Source organism: Nomascus leucogenys, chromosome 8 (genome assembly GCF_006542625.1).
Source record: "Nomascus leucogenys isolate Asia chromosome 8, Asia_NLE_v1, whole genome shotgun sequence".
Classification (NCBI taxonomy): domain Eukaryota; kingdom Metazoa; phylum Chordata; class Mammalia; order Primates; family Hylobatidae; genus Nomascus; species Nomascus leucogenys.
In genome coordinates, this window is record NC_044388.1 from 73,301,800 (window position 1) to 73,314,993 (window position 13,194).

The 13,194-nt window shown below is 41.7% G+C and overlaps 1 protein-coding gene across 3 annotated transcripts in view; it reads right to left on the minus strand.

Moving 5' to 3' along the window:
* RIPOR2 (RHO family interacting cell polarization regulator 2) overlaps positions 1 to 13,194 on the minus strand; it is a 102,694-nt gene that overhangs the window by 47,623 nt on the left and 41,877 nt on the right. For all 3 annotated transcript variants that reach the window (XM_030817388.1, XM_030817387.1, XM_030817389.1), the window contains exons 7-8: positions 9,441 to 9,590; positions 5,115 to 5,178 (exon numbers count right to left, since the gene is read on the minus strand). In XM_030817388.1, coding sequence (XP_030673248.1) covers positions 5,115 to 5,178; positions 9,441 to 9,590 — 214 coding nt within the window. The remainder of the gene's footprint in view (positions 1 to 5,114; positions 5,179 to 9,440; positions 9,591 to 13,194) is intronic.

Below are 13,194 nucleotides of genomic sequence, written 5' to 3' on the forward strand. Positions count from 1 at the left end.
TCTCTACAAAAAATTTAAAAATTAGCCAGTCATGGTGGCGTGCGCCCGTGGTCCCAATTACTCAGGAGGTTGAGGCAGGAGGATTGCTAGAGATTAGGAGTTTGAGGCGGCAGTGAGCCATTGAACTCCAGCCTGTGTGACAGAGCGAGACCCTCGACTCAAAAAACAAAACAAAGCAAAACACCCAGTAAGTTGAGGGTCTTAAATGAACGCTTCTACTTTCACCTGACTGATAGACGTTGCGTGGGTAAGCCGACAGCAAAAAAGGTCCCCGGATGCTTAAAAAAAAGCACGTGCTGTTACCATCACTTGTCAGTAGGTGGCAGCAACTCACCAACTCGTCCGTGCCTTCCTGCCCGTGGAGCTAGTACATTTAAGAACAGCTTTCACTAATAATAAGAACACAACAACCCACTTAAAAGGACTTACTGAAATTAGAGCAGAATTAAAGAAGCCTGTATTCCACTAGTAATTTTCTGGAGCATTTAGTTTTTTAAAAAAATACTTCTGAAAGAAAGTATAATCGACTGGCTTTTGTAAATCCTAAACTGGACATGCTAATTCTAATAAAATCCAAAGTGCCCTTTAAAAACCTCTGCAAATTGGTCGGGCACGGTGGCTCACCCTGTAACCCCGGAACTTTGGGAGGCCGAGGTGGGCGGATCACCTGAGGTCAGGAGTTTGTGACCAGCCTGGCCAACATGGAGAGACCCTGTCTCTACTAAAAATACAAAAATTAGCCAGGTGTGATGGTGGGCATCTGTAATCCCAGCTACTCCGGAGGTTGAGGCATGAGAATCGCTTAAACCCAGGAGGCGGAGGTTGCAGTGAACAGAGATAGTGCCACTGCACTGCAGCCTGGGTAACACAGCAAGACTCTGTCTCAAAAATAAAACAAAACCTCTGCAAATTAGTTCAGGATTAATCCATTGCCTGTTTATCTATGTAATTACAATGGAAGACTGGTTGAAAAGAAACTGATCTGACATTGTTACCAGATGAAGGTGAATAAAGGGGAAATCCTTTGAAGGTGTTTTTTTCCCCCCCTTTAAAATTACCAGAAATTTTATATCTGAAGAAAACTGAATGTGAGAAAGGTAATTGGTAGTGATGTTTTTTTCACTTCTCAGCCCATGTTACTAAGCAAAATTTATTGGAACTGCTGTAGTGGCATCACTGATCCTCTGATTGTAGCAATAATGTAGCACAAGGGCACTATCCGGGCACAAAGAGCTTTTGTGCTGTGCTTCTTAAAGTTCTATCTGCTGTGTAAGCCACTGGTGGTACTGGCCACGGAATTAGCACTAACAGTGGGGCAATGACAGTTACAGTCTGTCTTTGAGGCCTGGCCAGGTTTCTTACAGGCTCTTGTCTGGGGGCCTGCTGGCATTTTCACAGTTGAAGAAAGCTGCAAGTTTTCTCAACAGTTTGTGATGACTAGTGCATGATCTAGAAAGCTTAATGAAAGCTTTCTAGCTTTCACTCAAAAAACCATCATGGAGGTTACCTCTGAGGATGCACACTGGGGGCTTGCAGGGGTCATACCTTTGGATGTTTCGTGGTGCACACATATTACTGATCTAACACCTCCTCCACAGCCTCGTTTGGAGGGTGTTACAGAAGCTGCCTACTCTTGCCTGCCTTCCTTTGTGCAGACACCATTCTGCCAAAAGAACGCTCTCCATCATTTTTTCCAGTTCTATGATGATCTTCCCTTCCAAGAGTCACACTTCCTACTTTAAGACAAACAACTAAGTAGCTATACAGTCAGGAACTCGTATTACAGGCCTTACTGATTTACTGACCAGGCATAAATAATGCGAGTTTACTAGCTCAGTGGTGGTTCTCCCTTCTGAGGAAGGTTGACCTGCCCTGGAAACCGTAAGGACCAGGATATATACACTGCCTGGAACCTAATTTGAACAAAGTAATAATTTGGAGAACAAGTTTGCTCTAAGGAACTACATCTCTTTACCTCCATCCTGTTTGACAGTTTGCAGATTAAGTGCTCTCTGTTTAGCCTGGCACTCATGGATTTTTATAATCAGGACCCAACTAATTCTCCACAGCTCTTCTCCTGACAAGCATGTCAGCCACAGCCGTCTACCTGTCACTTCTGCACAGGCTTTCCTCTGTTTGGTGAATGCTATTCTGGTGCTGTTCACCATACATTACACTGGGATGCCTTCCTCTTTCCTGCTCCCCTCCCCACCTAGAGAGGTGAGTGGCAACCTTTTCCTCCTCTCCCCTCCTGCTTCTGCAGCAAACTGGGTCACACTGTTGTTCAGGTGGTCATTCATTCCATTGAATGAGAATGCATAGCCTCATATGTCCATTTTCTCTGGTAGACCATGTGGAGCTCAAAGCCAGGGACCAGTCATCAGAATGCAGTCTAGTGCCTGGCCAATAGCAGGCACTTGGTAAGTACTTGCTCTATTCTCTTTAACGTCACTACCCCAAAAGGTTGTTGTCTAGTGTTGGGGGTGGGGCAAAAAGGGAAGTGGGGAAGGGTGTGGCACGAGGAAGTTAGGGGTTGCCGGGTCTGAGAGTATTATGAAATAGTCTCAGTTTGTCAATATGTATGTTGGAAGTAGTTTTTACCAGAATGAGTAACAGATGAGAAAGCAGCTAATTGCAAAGACAATAGGATTTCTTGGCAGCATGAGGTTTCCCTTTCTCTTTATGGAGGAAGAGAAAGATTTCCATGGGGGCGTTTACCATTGAAAGCCTTCACGGATGTAGTTTCTGAGTTTGCATGTTAGATGAGGAAAGTGGAGGAGATGGGAGTCTATCAATGAGGAAGGAGATTCAGTTTCAGGCCTGAGAAACCCCATGGAAGAAACCAAGCATTCAGGGAGGCTCTCAGGAAGATCAGGCAGGAGAGCAAGAACAACAGAGAGAGGGGGAGATGGAGGAGCAGGAGCGACAGCAAGTTCGTCAGTCCATCAGGGCTGTGATGTAGCGGGGTGGCCAGGTCCCCCAGTAGGTGGCAGGGACTCCAGCATCATCTCCTCACTGACCACCAAGCCTGAAGCTCCAGATCTGGTCCGAGGGTGGTCCCTTTCCTCCCATCCCACTCCCAGGGTGCCTCTGTGCTAGGCTGGAGAGGATCTGCCCACAAGGGAGACCACTCTTTGAGCAATGGTTTATATTGTCTGCTCAGCTCTGAACTTCCCTCATAACATGGAGTTAGAGGTGGGAATGCATTAGGGACAAAGAACCCTGGAATTCAGTTTCTTATCTGACTCCAATTTATGTGTGACTCCTGGGACAAGTCATTTAGCCTCTCTAGGCCCCTATTTCCCATCTGTAAAATCAGGAAATTACCATCCCACCAAAAGTAGATGCATTTGATAATACTGAGCATCAGAAATAGGAGAAATATAATACTTTTTTATATTAGCAGTGATAGGCCATGTGCATGATTTGAATTACCGTTAGGCTGTGAGACTGCGACTGTGCTAGTCTGTGTGGGTGGCGTCTGAGTGTTGGGGGAAGTAGAGGGAAGGTTTTCTGCTAAACACTGATTCAAGGCAGTTATTTTCCAGAATTGATCAGGCTGCTGATAGAATCGTCCTCAAAGTTAAAATAAAAATTCCAGGGCCCACCGTGGGACTATGGACCTGAGTGATTTTGGAACCATTGACTCAAGTGAGGACCCAAAAATGTAGAGAATGGACCTAAAAAATGGAAAAAAGCACAGATGCCAGACTCAGTAGTAAAGCAAGTGTTGAAATTTAACACTGAATACTAAACTGATTCCCTGCCAGATCTGCCGGAAGAGAAGCATGCAGCCATTTGGGAAGCTGAGGGTCAAGGTCATTTATATTCCAGGTATTCTCAGACAGGCTCTCACATGTCAGTGCCTAGTGCTTGACAGAATAATTTCCCTCCTGAGTTAGATGATTCATTGCAAAATGAAGCCCTCCTGTCGAGCCCTTTCAAAAAAAAGTCTCCTTTCTTTACTCCCTTAATTGCAGAAAGTAGAAAGAGGGTGATTAAATCCCCATTAGCAACCCAGGGATCAAGCTGCTAAGAAACCTTAGAATTGCATAAGCACCAGCCCTCTTCGCTGCAGTCAAATAGGCCAAAACTTGGAAGAGAAATTGACTTGCTGTGATGGCCGCTCATTTGACAGCCATGCCTGGCCACTGAGCCGTAAATCTGACAACACCTGAGCAATGCTCTATTTTCTAAAACCAGACTTCGTTTTGGTTCTGAAGATGTGGTGGTATAACTCAATAATGTGTCTAGTTTGGAACTTTCTGGGATAAATACCAGAAAGGTACTGAAAGGGGAAAAATTCTCTGTGGGTTTAACACCAAGATTTATAAAATTTCATAGTTAGTTTGCTAGAAACATGAGGAGCTAAAGGAAGAATTTAAAGATCACCACAAAGAAACAAACAGACAAGCTAGAATGTGGGACATTCTGTACAATGGTTTCTACAGCAAGTCAAGGGTAGAAAAAAAGGTGGGGAGAGGTTTGTTTTAGATTAAAGGAAATCTAAAAGATATACCTAACAACCAGTTGTAATGCATGGACCTTGTTTGGATCCTAATTTGAACTAATCAAATGGACAAGGCATTTTTGAGACAACAGGGGAAATCTGATAATGGAATGTGTTAATAACCAGGGTTTATTATTTTTGTTAGCTGTGAAAACGTGACAGTACTTGGCATCGTGGTTATGTAAGATGACAGCCCCATGCTTTAAGAGATGCATACTGAAGTGTATAGCAGCAGACTGACATATCTGGGTTTTATTTCATCAAAGGACTTCTCTTTTATCAAAGGAAAAACAAAAGCAAAGAGATGGAGCAAATGTGGCAAAATCTTACTAATTATTACATCTAGGTGATGGGTTTATGGAGGTTCATTATAATGTTCTCTCCACTTCTGTGTATGTTTGAGATTCTGTCATAATATTTTTGTGTGTGTAGGTAAGCCTCAGGATGAGAAGCATCAGTAAACTATCAAAAGTGGGATGGGTTGAGAGTGGGTGGCGCTGCGTCTTTGCAAGAAAAATAAAAATAGCATGGGCTCTCAAACTTCAAGGAGCTCTGCACTCTGCAGAGATGGCTCCTTACTCTCTCTAAACAAGGAAAAGAATACCTTTCATCTTGATGGAGAATTCTCCCAGCAGATTCTCTAGCTCCGCTTCAATGGTGCACATATTCTGCAAAGAGGACAGGAGATGAGCATGAGAGCTAGCCTTTCACCCAACAGCTCAAAGCACATGACATTTGAACAGCAGCACAACCACTGCATGAACAACAAGAAGCATTTACCTGTTTGCTCCACACAGCACAGCCTAAGAAACATTCTTGACAAAATGTTTGATCTGAGTCTAAGCCCACCTTTTAGTGTACAGGAAATTTAGGGCATAGATGAGCAAGTCAGATTATATCAAAAATAGATAAATTCAGAATGTGGGGTAGTGTATAGGAATTAGCATGCATTCTACAAAAAGGCAGTATCATAGGGGAAAAATTTTCTAGATAAAGAGACTAGACAAACATAATCACCAAATGCAACATCTTAACCTTGATAACATCCTGATTTGAAAGTAAATAAATCAAAACAGTTATAAAAGACATTACTGATCCAAATAGGGAAAACTTGAAAATGGACAATATGTTATATAATTCTATAAGATGATTGTCAGTTTTCTTGGTTGTGGTAATGGTATGTGGTTATGTAGGAAATGTAGATATTCCATAGGTTACTATTAAGAGATCCCTGGCTTGATTTAGCCATTTTATTACATATTTTAGTGTATATATACTTTAAAACATCATGTTGTACACCATAAATATGTACAGTTTTTACTTGCTAATTACAAATAAATTTTAAAAAGAGACCCAGGTTAAAATACATATGGGGTGAAATGTCATGATGTCTATCACTTACTGTCAAATGACTTGAGGGGGATTTGATCATATGAGAGAGAGGGAAAGCAAATATGGCCAAATATTACCGATTAGTAAATCTAGATAAAGGCATATGGTGTTCAATGTACTAGTCTTTCAATTTTTCTACAGGTTTGAAGTTTTACTTAATAAAAATTTGGGGCCAAAAGAGCACAAGGGCTGAATTCTGCCCAAGTAAGGCGGACTTCTTACTGCAAAGCCACAGCGCCCCCGAAATTATTTTTGGGTCTGACAAGGGTCTTCTCTTTGATGTTGAAGGAACAGGATAGAGAGAAGGAGTAACACCATCTGTGCATGTGGTTAGATACATAACTACCCTCACCCTACTTCCTCAATACCTGAGGACCTAAATAGAACAATTGCAGTTAGAAATGAAAAGGGAAAATGCTGCAGCCACGGGCCATCCCCAGGGAGGCCCTTCTGCTGCTTGACCAGCTTACAATCTGGATGCTGCCTCTGCTATGCTAAGCAGCAGTCTCCACTGAAGCTTGATGCAGGGTGACGTCTGCAGGCTTCTCCCTCAGTTGCCAGCCTCCCACAAGGCTAGGGGTTCGAGGGTGGCCTCACTGACAACAGCATGGCCAGCTTGATTAGTGCAGGCTGGTATTGCTGCCATTTGAATTCTGTATGCTGAGGACCTCAGCCTAGAGGTTCTGATTCTTCTATGTTTCTTTGTTCTGCTCCAGATGATCACTCTGATGGGATGCAAAGAGAATGGCACTGCTTTTTCCCTTACAAGTTCTCACTACCTGAACTAGCTAGCAAGGCTGGGGAAAACTTCCTGAAGTCTGAGCTCTGTGTAGCTTGAAAGCCTTGAAAACAAAGCCTCAGTATTATAAACCAATTTATTTCCTCAGAGTATTGGGCACTTCTGTGAAGAAACACAGTTTCCAGAAATATCAACTATGCTATCATGCATGTTAGGATTGCTACCAGTATCTCTGAAAAACGTGAGGGCAGCGAGGTTAAGACTTGAGGACATCCATGGTCAAAATTTTCCTCCCCCCACCCCCTGGCACCCCCCCACCACCCACAGCCACTGATGAACATTGCTGCACACGCAAAAGCACCTGAGCCACCTTGACCTCATTGTTAAATCCTCATTTTAAACCATCATCATAATAAAATGCTGGCTTTTGTGGTTATATGAGGATGTATTTCTTTCTTGCTTTTTTGTTTTTTTGAGATAGAGTCTCTGTCTGTCACCCAGGCTGGAGTGTAGCGGCGCCATCTCAGCTCACTGCAACCTCCGCCTCCCAGTTTCAAGCGATTCTCCTGCCTCAGCCTCCTGGGTAGATGGGATTACAGGTGCCCGCCACCACGCCCGGCTAATTTTTGTATTTTTAGTAGAGATGGGGTTTCGCTATGTTGGCCGGTCTAGTCTTGAACTCCTGACCTCAAGTGAACCTCCCACCTTGGCCTCCCAAAGTGCTGGGATTACAGGTATAAGCCACTGCACCCGGCCATAAGGATATAAAACCACCTGATACCAAATGAGGTATGTGGCTACAGAAGCCCTGGACTTCTTTCTTCTCCAAGGCAGTTTAAATTGCACTCTATGTCTTTGAATTTGTGAGCAAGGTCATGATGCCATGCCCTGGCACCTGATCAAGGGTGGCTGTGTCTTAAATGACCTGCAAATATGCCAACAAAGGCAGCCCCTGCATTCTGCTGGTCAGTTATCTGCATTTGTCCTATAAACATCCTTTATAATTGGAAACGGCTCTCCTGATTTCAGAGATCTGTAGAAATGAGGTCTCGTGCACTAGAATTGCTTCTAGGCCAGGAATTTTCAATCTGCAGCTCTATAAAGTAGGATGGGGGAGGGTAGGAAGAGTCAGATCTTTATTTTCACTAACATTTAACTGAAATTAAACATGTTTGGGTATGATGAAGGTAGAAAACAAGCCACAGAAGTATTAGCCATACCTGTGATTTTGACACTGATAGAAATCACATATATGTTCATGTCACATCATTTATTGCAGATAACTTTTTAAAAAATCATTTATACTTTTCATTACTTTGGTGTTTCAGTAGTTATTAGAGCCACTACTAGATCTTATAATTTGATGTGTTAATAAAGCAGCAGCATAGAATTATGTCACACATTTGACTTTTGAAATATTTTGAAAACTGTACTGATGATATTGAAATAACTGTATTTCAGTATATTTTCTTCTTTTCAATTCCTATGTATTTTATTTTATGCATTTAAAAAACATTATTCTAGGCCAGGCTTGGTGGCTCATGCCTGTAATCCCAGCACTTTGGGAGGCAGAGGCAGGCGGATCACCTGAGATCAGGAGTTCGAGGCCAGCCTGGCTAACATATAGTAAAACTCCGTCTCTACTAAAAATACAAAAATTAGCCAGGTATGGTGGCATACACCTGTAGTCCCAGCTACTTGGGAAGCTGAGGCAGAAGAGGTACTTGGGAAGCTGAGGCAGGAGAATCACTTGAACCCAGGAGGCAGAGGTTGCGGTGAGCCAAGATCGCGCCACTGCACTCCAGCCGATCAAGCAAGACTCCATCTCTCAAAAAATAATAAAAAAATTATTCTAAAGGAGGAACTTAGGTAAAGAAGCCCTGCTTTAAGTCAAATAAAGAGAGAAACTTGGTTTAGACAAGAGGCAACGTGGGAGTGTACACACAAAGGGATCCTACTGACAGTCATCCAAGCTGTCCCTCTGATCCCAGGGCTGAGACAGATGCTCAACTCTGGGAATTGTCCAACAGACCCTCTACAGGCTGATGACTTCATTCATGAAATCTGATCTCTGAACAAAGACTCATGGGATAGTGAGGAGTGCTGCTTTAATAATTTAGTCATTTCATCAAAGACATTGGTATTAGATGACCCCAGGAGGAGTGAAGACCTCTCTATGTCAGATGCTTGGGCCCCAGAGAGTTGGAAACCAGGAAAGCACACTTCTGTTCACGGTTCTTAATCTTGGCTCCTTTATGATAAAAATTTCTCACAATTAAAAAAATCATTGTAGGCAGAGGGTTACTGATCCAACACTGACATCCAGTGTAGCTATCTGAACCATAGGGTCTGCTCCACTTCCAGGGATAAAACTAGGCTCGATTTACACTAGAATATTTAGAAGTGTGTTTAAATGACACAAATCAGGGCAGTGTGGCTTACGTATTCATTTTATTTTATTTTAGAGATGTGGCCTCACTCTGTCACCCAGGCTGGAGTGCAGTGGCGCGATCGTAGCTCACTGCAGCCTTGAACTCCTGGGCTCAAGCAATGCTCTTGCCTCAGCCTCTTGAGTAACTAGGACTACAGGCACGTGCCACCACTCCCAGCTTATTCATTCATTTTAAGCAATTCCACCGATTGCCTTTCTTGCATACTTTTTAGGCTAACAGTAAAACCTATCTTTCTAGAGGGTGGAATGAGGTTGTGGGTTGCCGTTTGCCTTGTTCTTGGCAATTACCAACAATTCACACCAGGCCAGAAGGGATTCGGCAACTTAAGCAGGTTGGTGAGTTATACCTCCGTGTACTCCTTGTAGCTCCGATTGATCTCTGTCAGACTCTCCCGGGCAGCTTTGCTGGCAGGGGATGTTGCGAAGGCTTGCTTCATTTTGCTGGCACCATCCTGGAGGCGTCGCTGGATACAATAAGCTTCATAGAGTTCATCTACCTGCCAGAATCAAAACAGGAAACAGAAATAAATGTCAGGCTTGAAAGAAAATACATAGATCATTGTTACATGCTTAATTTACTTTATATTTCTGACCTCTACAAAGAGAATCCTGTAGAAGTATTATCCTTTTAGATAGGGACCAATCGTTTTTATTGTAGCCACTGTGATACATTTTGTCTCAGAACAGATTTTGCTCTAATCCTGTTTTCAAATTATGCAAAAGGGAAGTTCCTCTCTTGCATTGTTTGAGGTTATCATTGGAATTGTTTAAAATGACCCCTAGGTGACTTTGTGGGTCCATGGGCAGACTGTAAGTATTAAATAAGAAAGATGAGAGCCTTCTGTAAGTATTAAATAAGTATTAAATAATTAATTAAGTATTAAATAATAAAAATAATGAAGTAAATATTAAATAAGACTGTAAGTATTAAATAAGGAAGATGAGAGCCTTCTGTGTATAGAACAAACACTGAAAGGGTTTGTACAATTTTATACCAAGGTGAAAACTTTGTCGTATCCTAGGCTAATATCACTTTAAGAGGTAGTGTCACAATATTAGGATTTGTAATCCTGATATTTACATATCCAGATTTAGTATTTCGTAAAGTAACTTGGAGATATATATTGAAGATAATTTTTGTAAAGTCTTAGCTCAACTGTAAAGAGAAAAAGTTATTCTTGAAATTAGGGTAAAACACAATTGTCAAAATATATCAAACTGAACACTTAAGAACTGAACTCTTTTTCATGTAAATTATATGACAATTACAGAAAAAAATTGAAGCAATATAAATGAACTTTTCTTTTGCTACATATATACACTTATGCTTCTAAATAATAATAATATACCCTTTTCAAATGACTATTGATTTTATACTCATATAAGCCTGATAATCAGCTAATTCTTCTAAGGCAGTGATTCTCAATCAACCCAAGGCAATTTTGACCCCCAGGGGTCTACTGGCATCTAGTGGGTAGAGGTCAGGCATACTGCTGAACATCCTATAATGCGGAGGACAGCTTCCTGCAATAGAGAATTATCCCCAAATGCCAGTAGTGCTAGGGTTGAAATTTTTTTTTTTTTTTTTTTTTTTTTTTTTTGAGATGAGGTCTTGCTATGTTGCTCAGGCTGGTCTCTAACTGCTGGGCTCAAGTGATCCTCTTAACCTCCCAAGTAGTTGAGACTACAGGTGCACATCATCGTGCTTAGCTGAAAAAAAACCTGTTCTAAAGTTATTCTTAATGATATTTATCTCTATAAGTCTGGTACTATCTTTAACTGACTGCAGTTAACTACAAGAATTTTCAGGCGGATAACAACAATACCATCAGGCATTGTCAAAAGCAGATAAAACCTATCGCTTTGGGGAGGCATACTTACCTAGCACTATTTGAATTTTCATTTCAGTATGAACTTTGTTTCTTCAAAAAGGAAGCTTAACTATAGATCCAGAAGACGGTGGAGATGCACATACTAGATTTCAGAGTTTAAGAGTCCCCTTTTGTTCTGAAGGCAAACTTTTGGCTGCTCACTAAAAAGAGTTACTATAACCTGTTTGAGGAGTGCAATTTTCCATAATTGCTTTCTCTACACAGATATCAATGACACTTAGTTTAGAATGCAAACATGAAGAGACTAAAAATTATTCTCTTGATTAAAGGATTCTTTGTTGCTATTTACTTCAACAATGCACTCAACGCTGCTGAGAAGAATGCCCAAATTGAAAAGAATCATCTTTAATATTCAGAGTCAATGGATTTATCTCTGATTAAGAGGGAGATATAAGACTCAAGGAGTGTCCTATCTGCTGATGACATCTTTTGGTTGATGGTTGGCATAGAGTGTGGTTTCCATGCTTTAAAGCTAAGCCTCATCTGGTGAGCTTGTTAAAATGCTGATGCCCAGGCCCCACTCTGCGATGCTGATTCAGTAGTAGGTTAGGGCTGGGCCAGGAATCTGAAATTTTAAATAAACATTGCAAATTGTTCTGATGTGGGAGATCCCCACAAAACTTTTAGAAACCCAAGTGCTAATATCTCTTCCAATGCAGGTCAGGCTATGTCACCCATGTGGTCTTCTGGGGAACTGCCCCTGCAACCTTTTCCCCTGCTATCGGGTACGCCAAATTTTCTGAGCTTGTTATCCTTTCAATAAGGAGACAGTGCTCACAGGACCACCGGTATAGCCATAATGACTTAATCTATTACTTTGTGTATCGAGAAAGTTTATTTTTTGTTTTTGCTTAAATATCAACCTATCCTAGCCAAATGGAATTAAACTTTTGGATAAAGTATACCTATGTAGTAACCTTAGCAGAAAGCCATTTGTAGGCAAGCATTTATCTTACCTATCAGTCAGCAGTGGCTCATTAAATAAACTGATTAATTGAATCATTCAATTCCATATAATTTGTTAGGCATCTGAATATAAGATGTTGCAAACAGAAAGAGTACCACTGACCTTTGAAAACCATTGGGATCGTTGTATCTAACAACCATGGATGCAAGATTGATAAATATACCCTTACCTAATACTGATTGTTTTCTTGCTGTTTTTTGAATTAAACAATAATACGTCAAAGCTTGCCTGCCACGTAAATACCTTCTGATGGATGTCATTGTTTTATTTATTGAGTTTAGCAGAAATAGGAGCAATTTCAGATTTGCCTAGGTAGTAAATATCTTTCAAAGCAAGAATGTATGAAGGCAGTAGCATATACATGTGTATCCATACCTACAAATCATCCTAGAATTTTAAACCGGAAAGGATTCTTAGGATCATGTAGATCAAATCTGTGCACCTCCCCAGCTCCACTTCACAGAGTGGAAAGCCAAGATTCACACAGATGACATAGCAAGTGAGTAGGTGGCAGAGCTGGGAATAGAACCCAGGGCTTCTGACTCTTAGAGAGATCTGCTAAAACTCCCAGGCTCCCCACTTGGAAGACAGGCTGATGGATATAGACAAACAGGAATTGATAATGGTGTGATTTAGCTGCCTCTAAAGGTAAATATTTTCTAGCTGGCACCAATAACTCCTGATAGTGCCCAGAACAAGGGGGTGATAGTCAGCCACATTGGACCACCAGTGAACTATAGGGTTCAGGGCTGGGTGTCAGGGACACTGACAAACTAGTGCACATCTAGGGGAGAGGGGAAAAAATGGCACCTGAAAACCATGCCATATGAGGGAGAGTGGAAAGAGCCAAGGGCTTGAGAGAGATTGAGGGAGGCGCTGAGACAGCGGTCTTTTAATAGTTATAAGGCCTTCATGAAGTTTATGGGGCACCAAGTGTTACGTGGAACCAGAGTGTAAAGTTAGGCAAACATGAAGTCTTTTGTAGGGCTAGTTTGATTGATAGTTTATCTCTGAGCACCCTACACTGAGGCTGGAAGTCCTCCACCGGGCACTGTGCCTGTTACTTAGCACTTAATAAATGTTTGTGGAACTGAGGTAGAGCCAAAACTGTGCTGGGCCATCAGGCCTTCCATTCTTATCGTTCTTCCATCTTTAGTGCCCACTTGAGGACTTGATTGCTAGTCAGCTTAGGAGTCAATTGGATAGGAAGTTCTCCACGAACTAGATATTACGCTCAGGCCA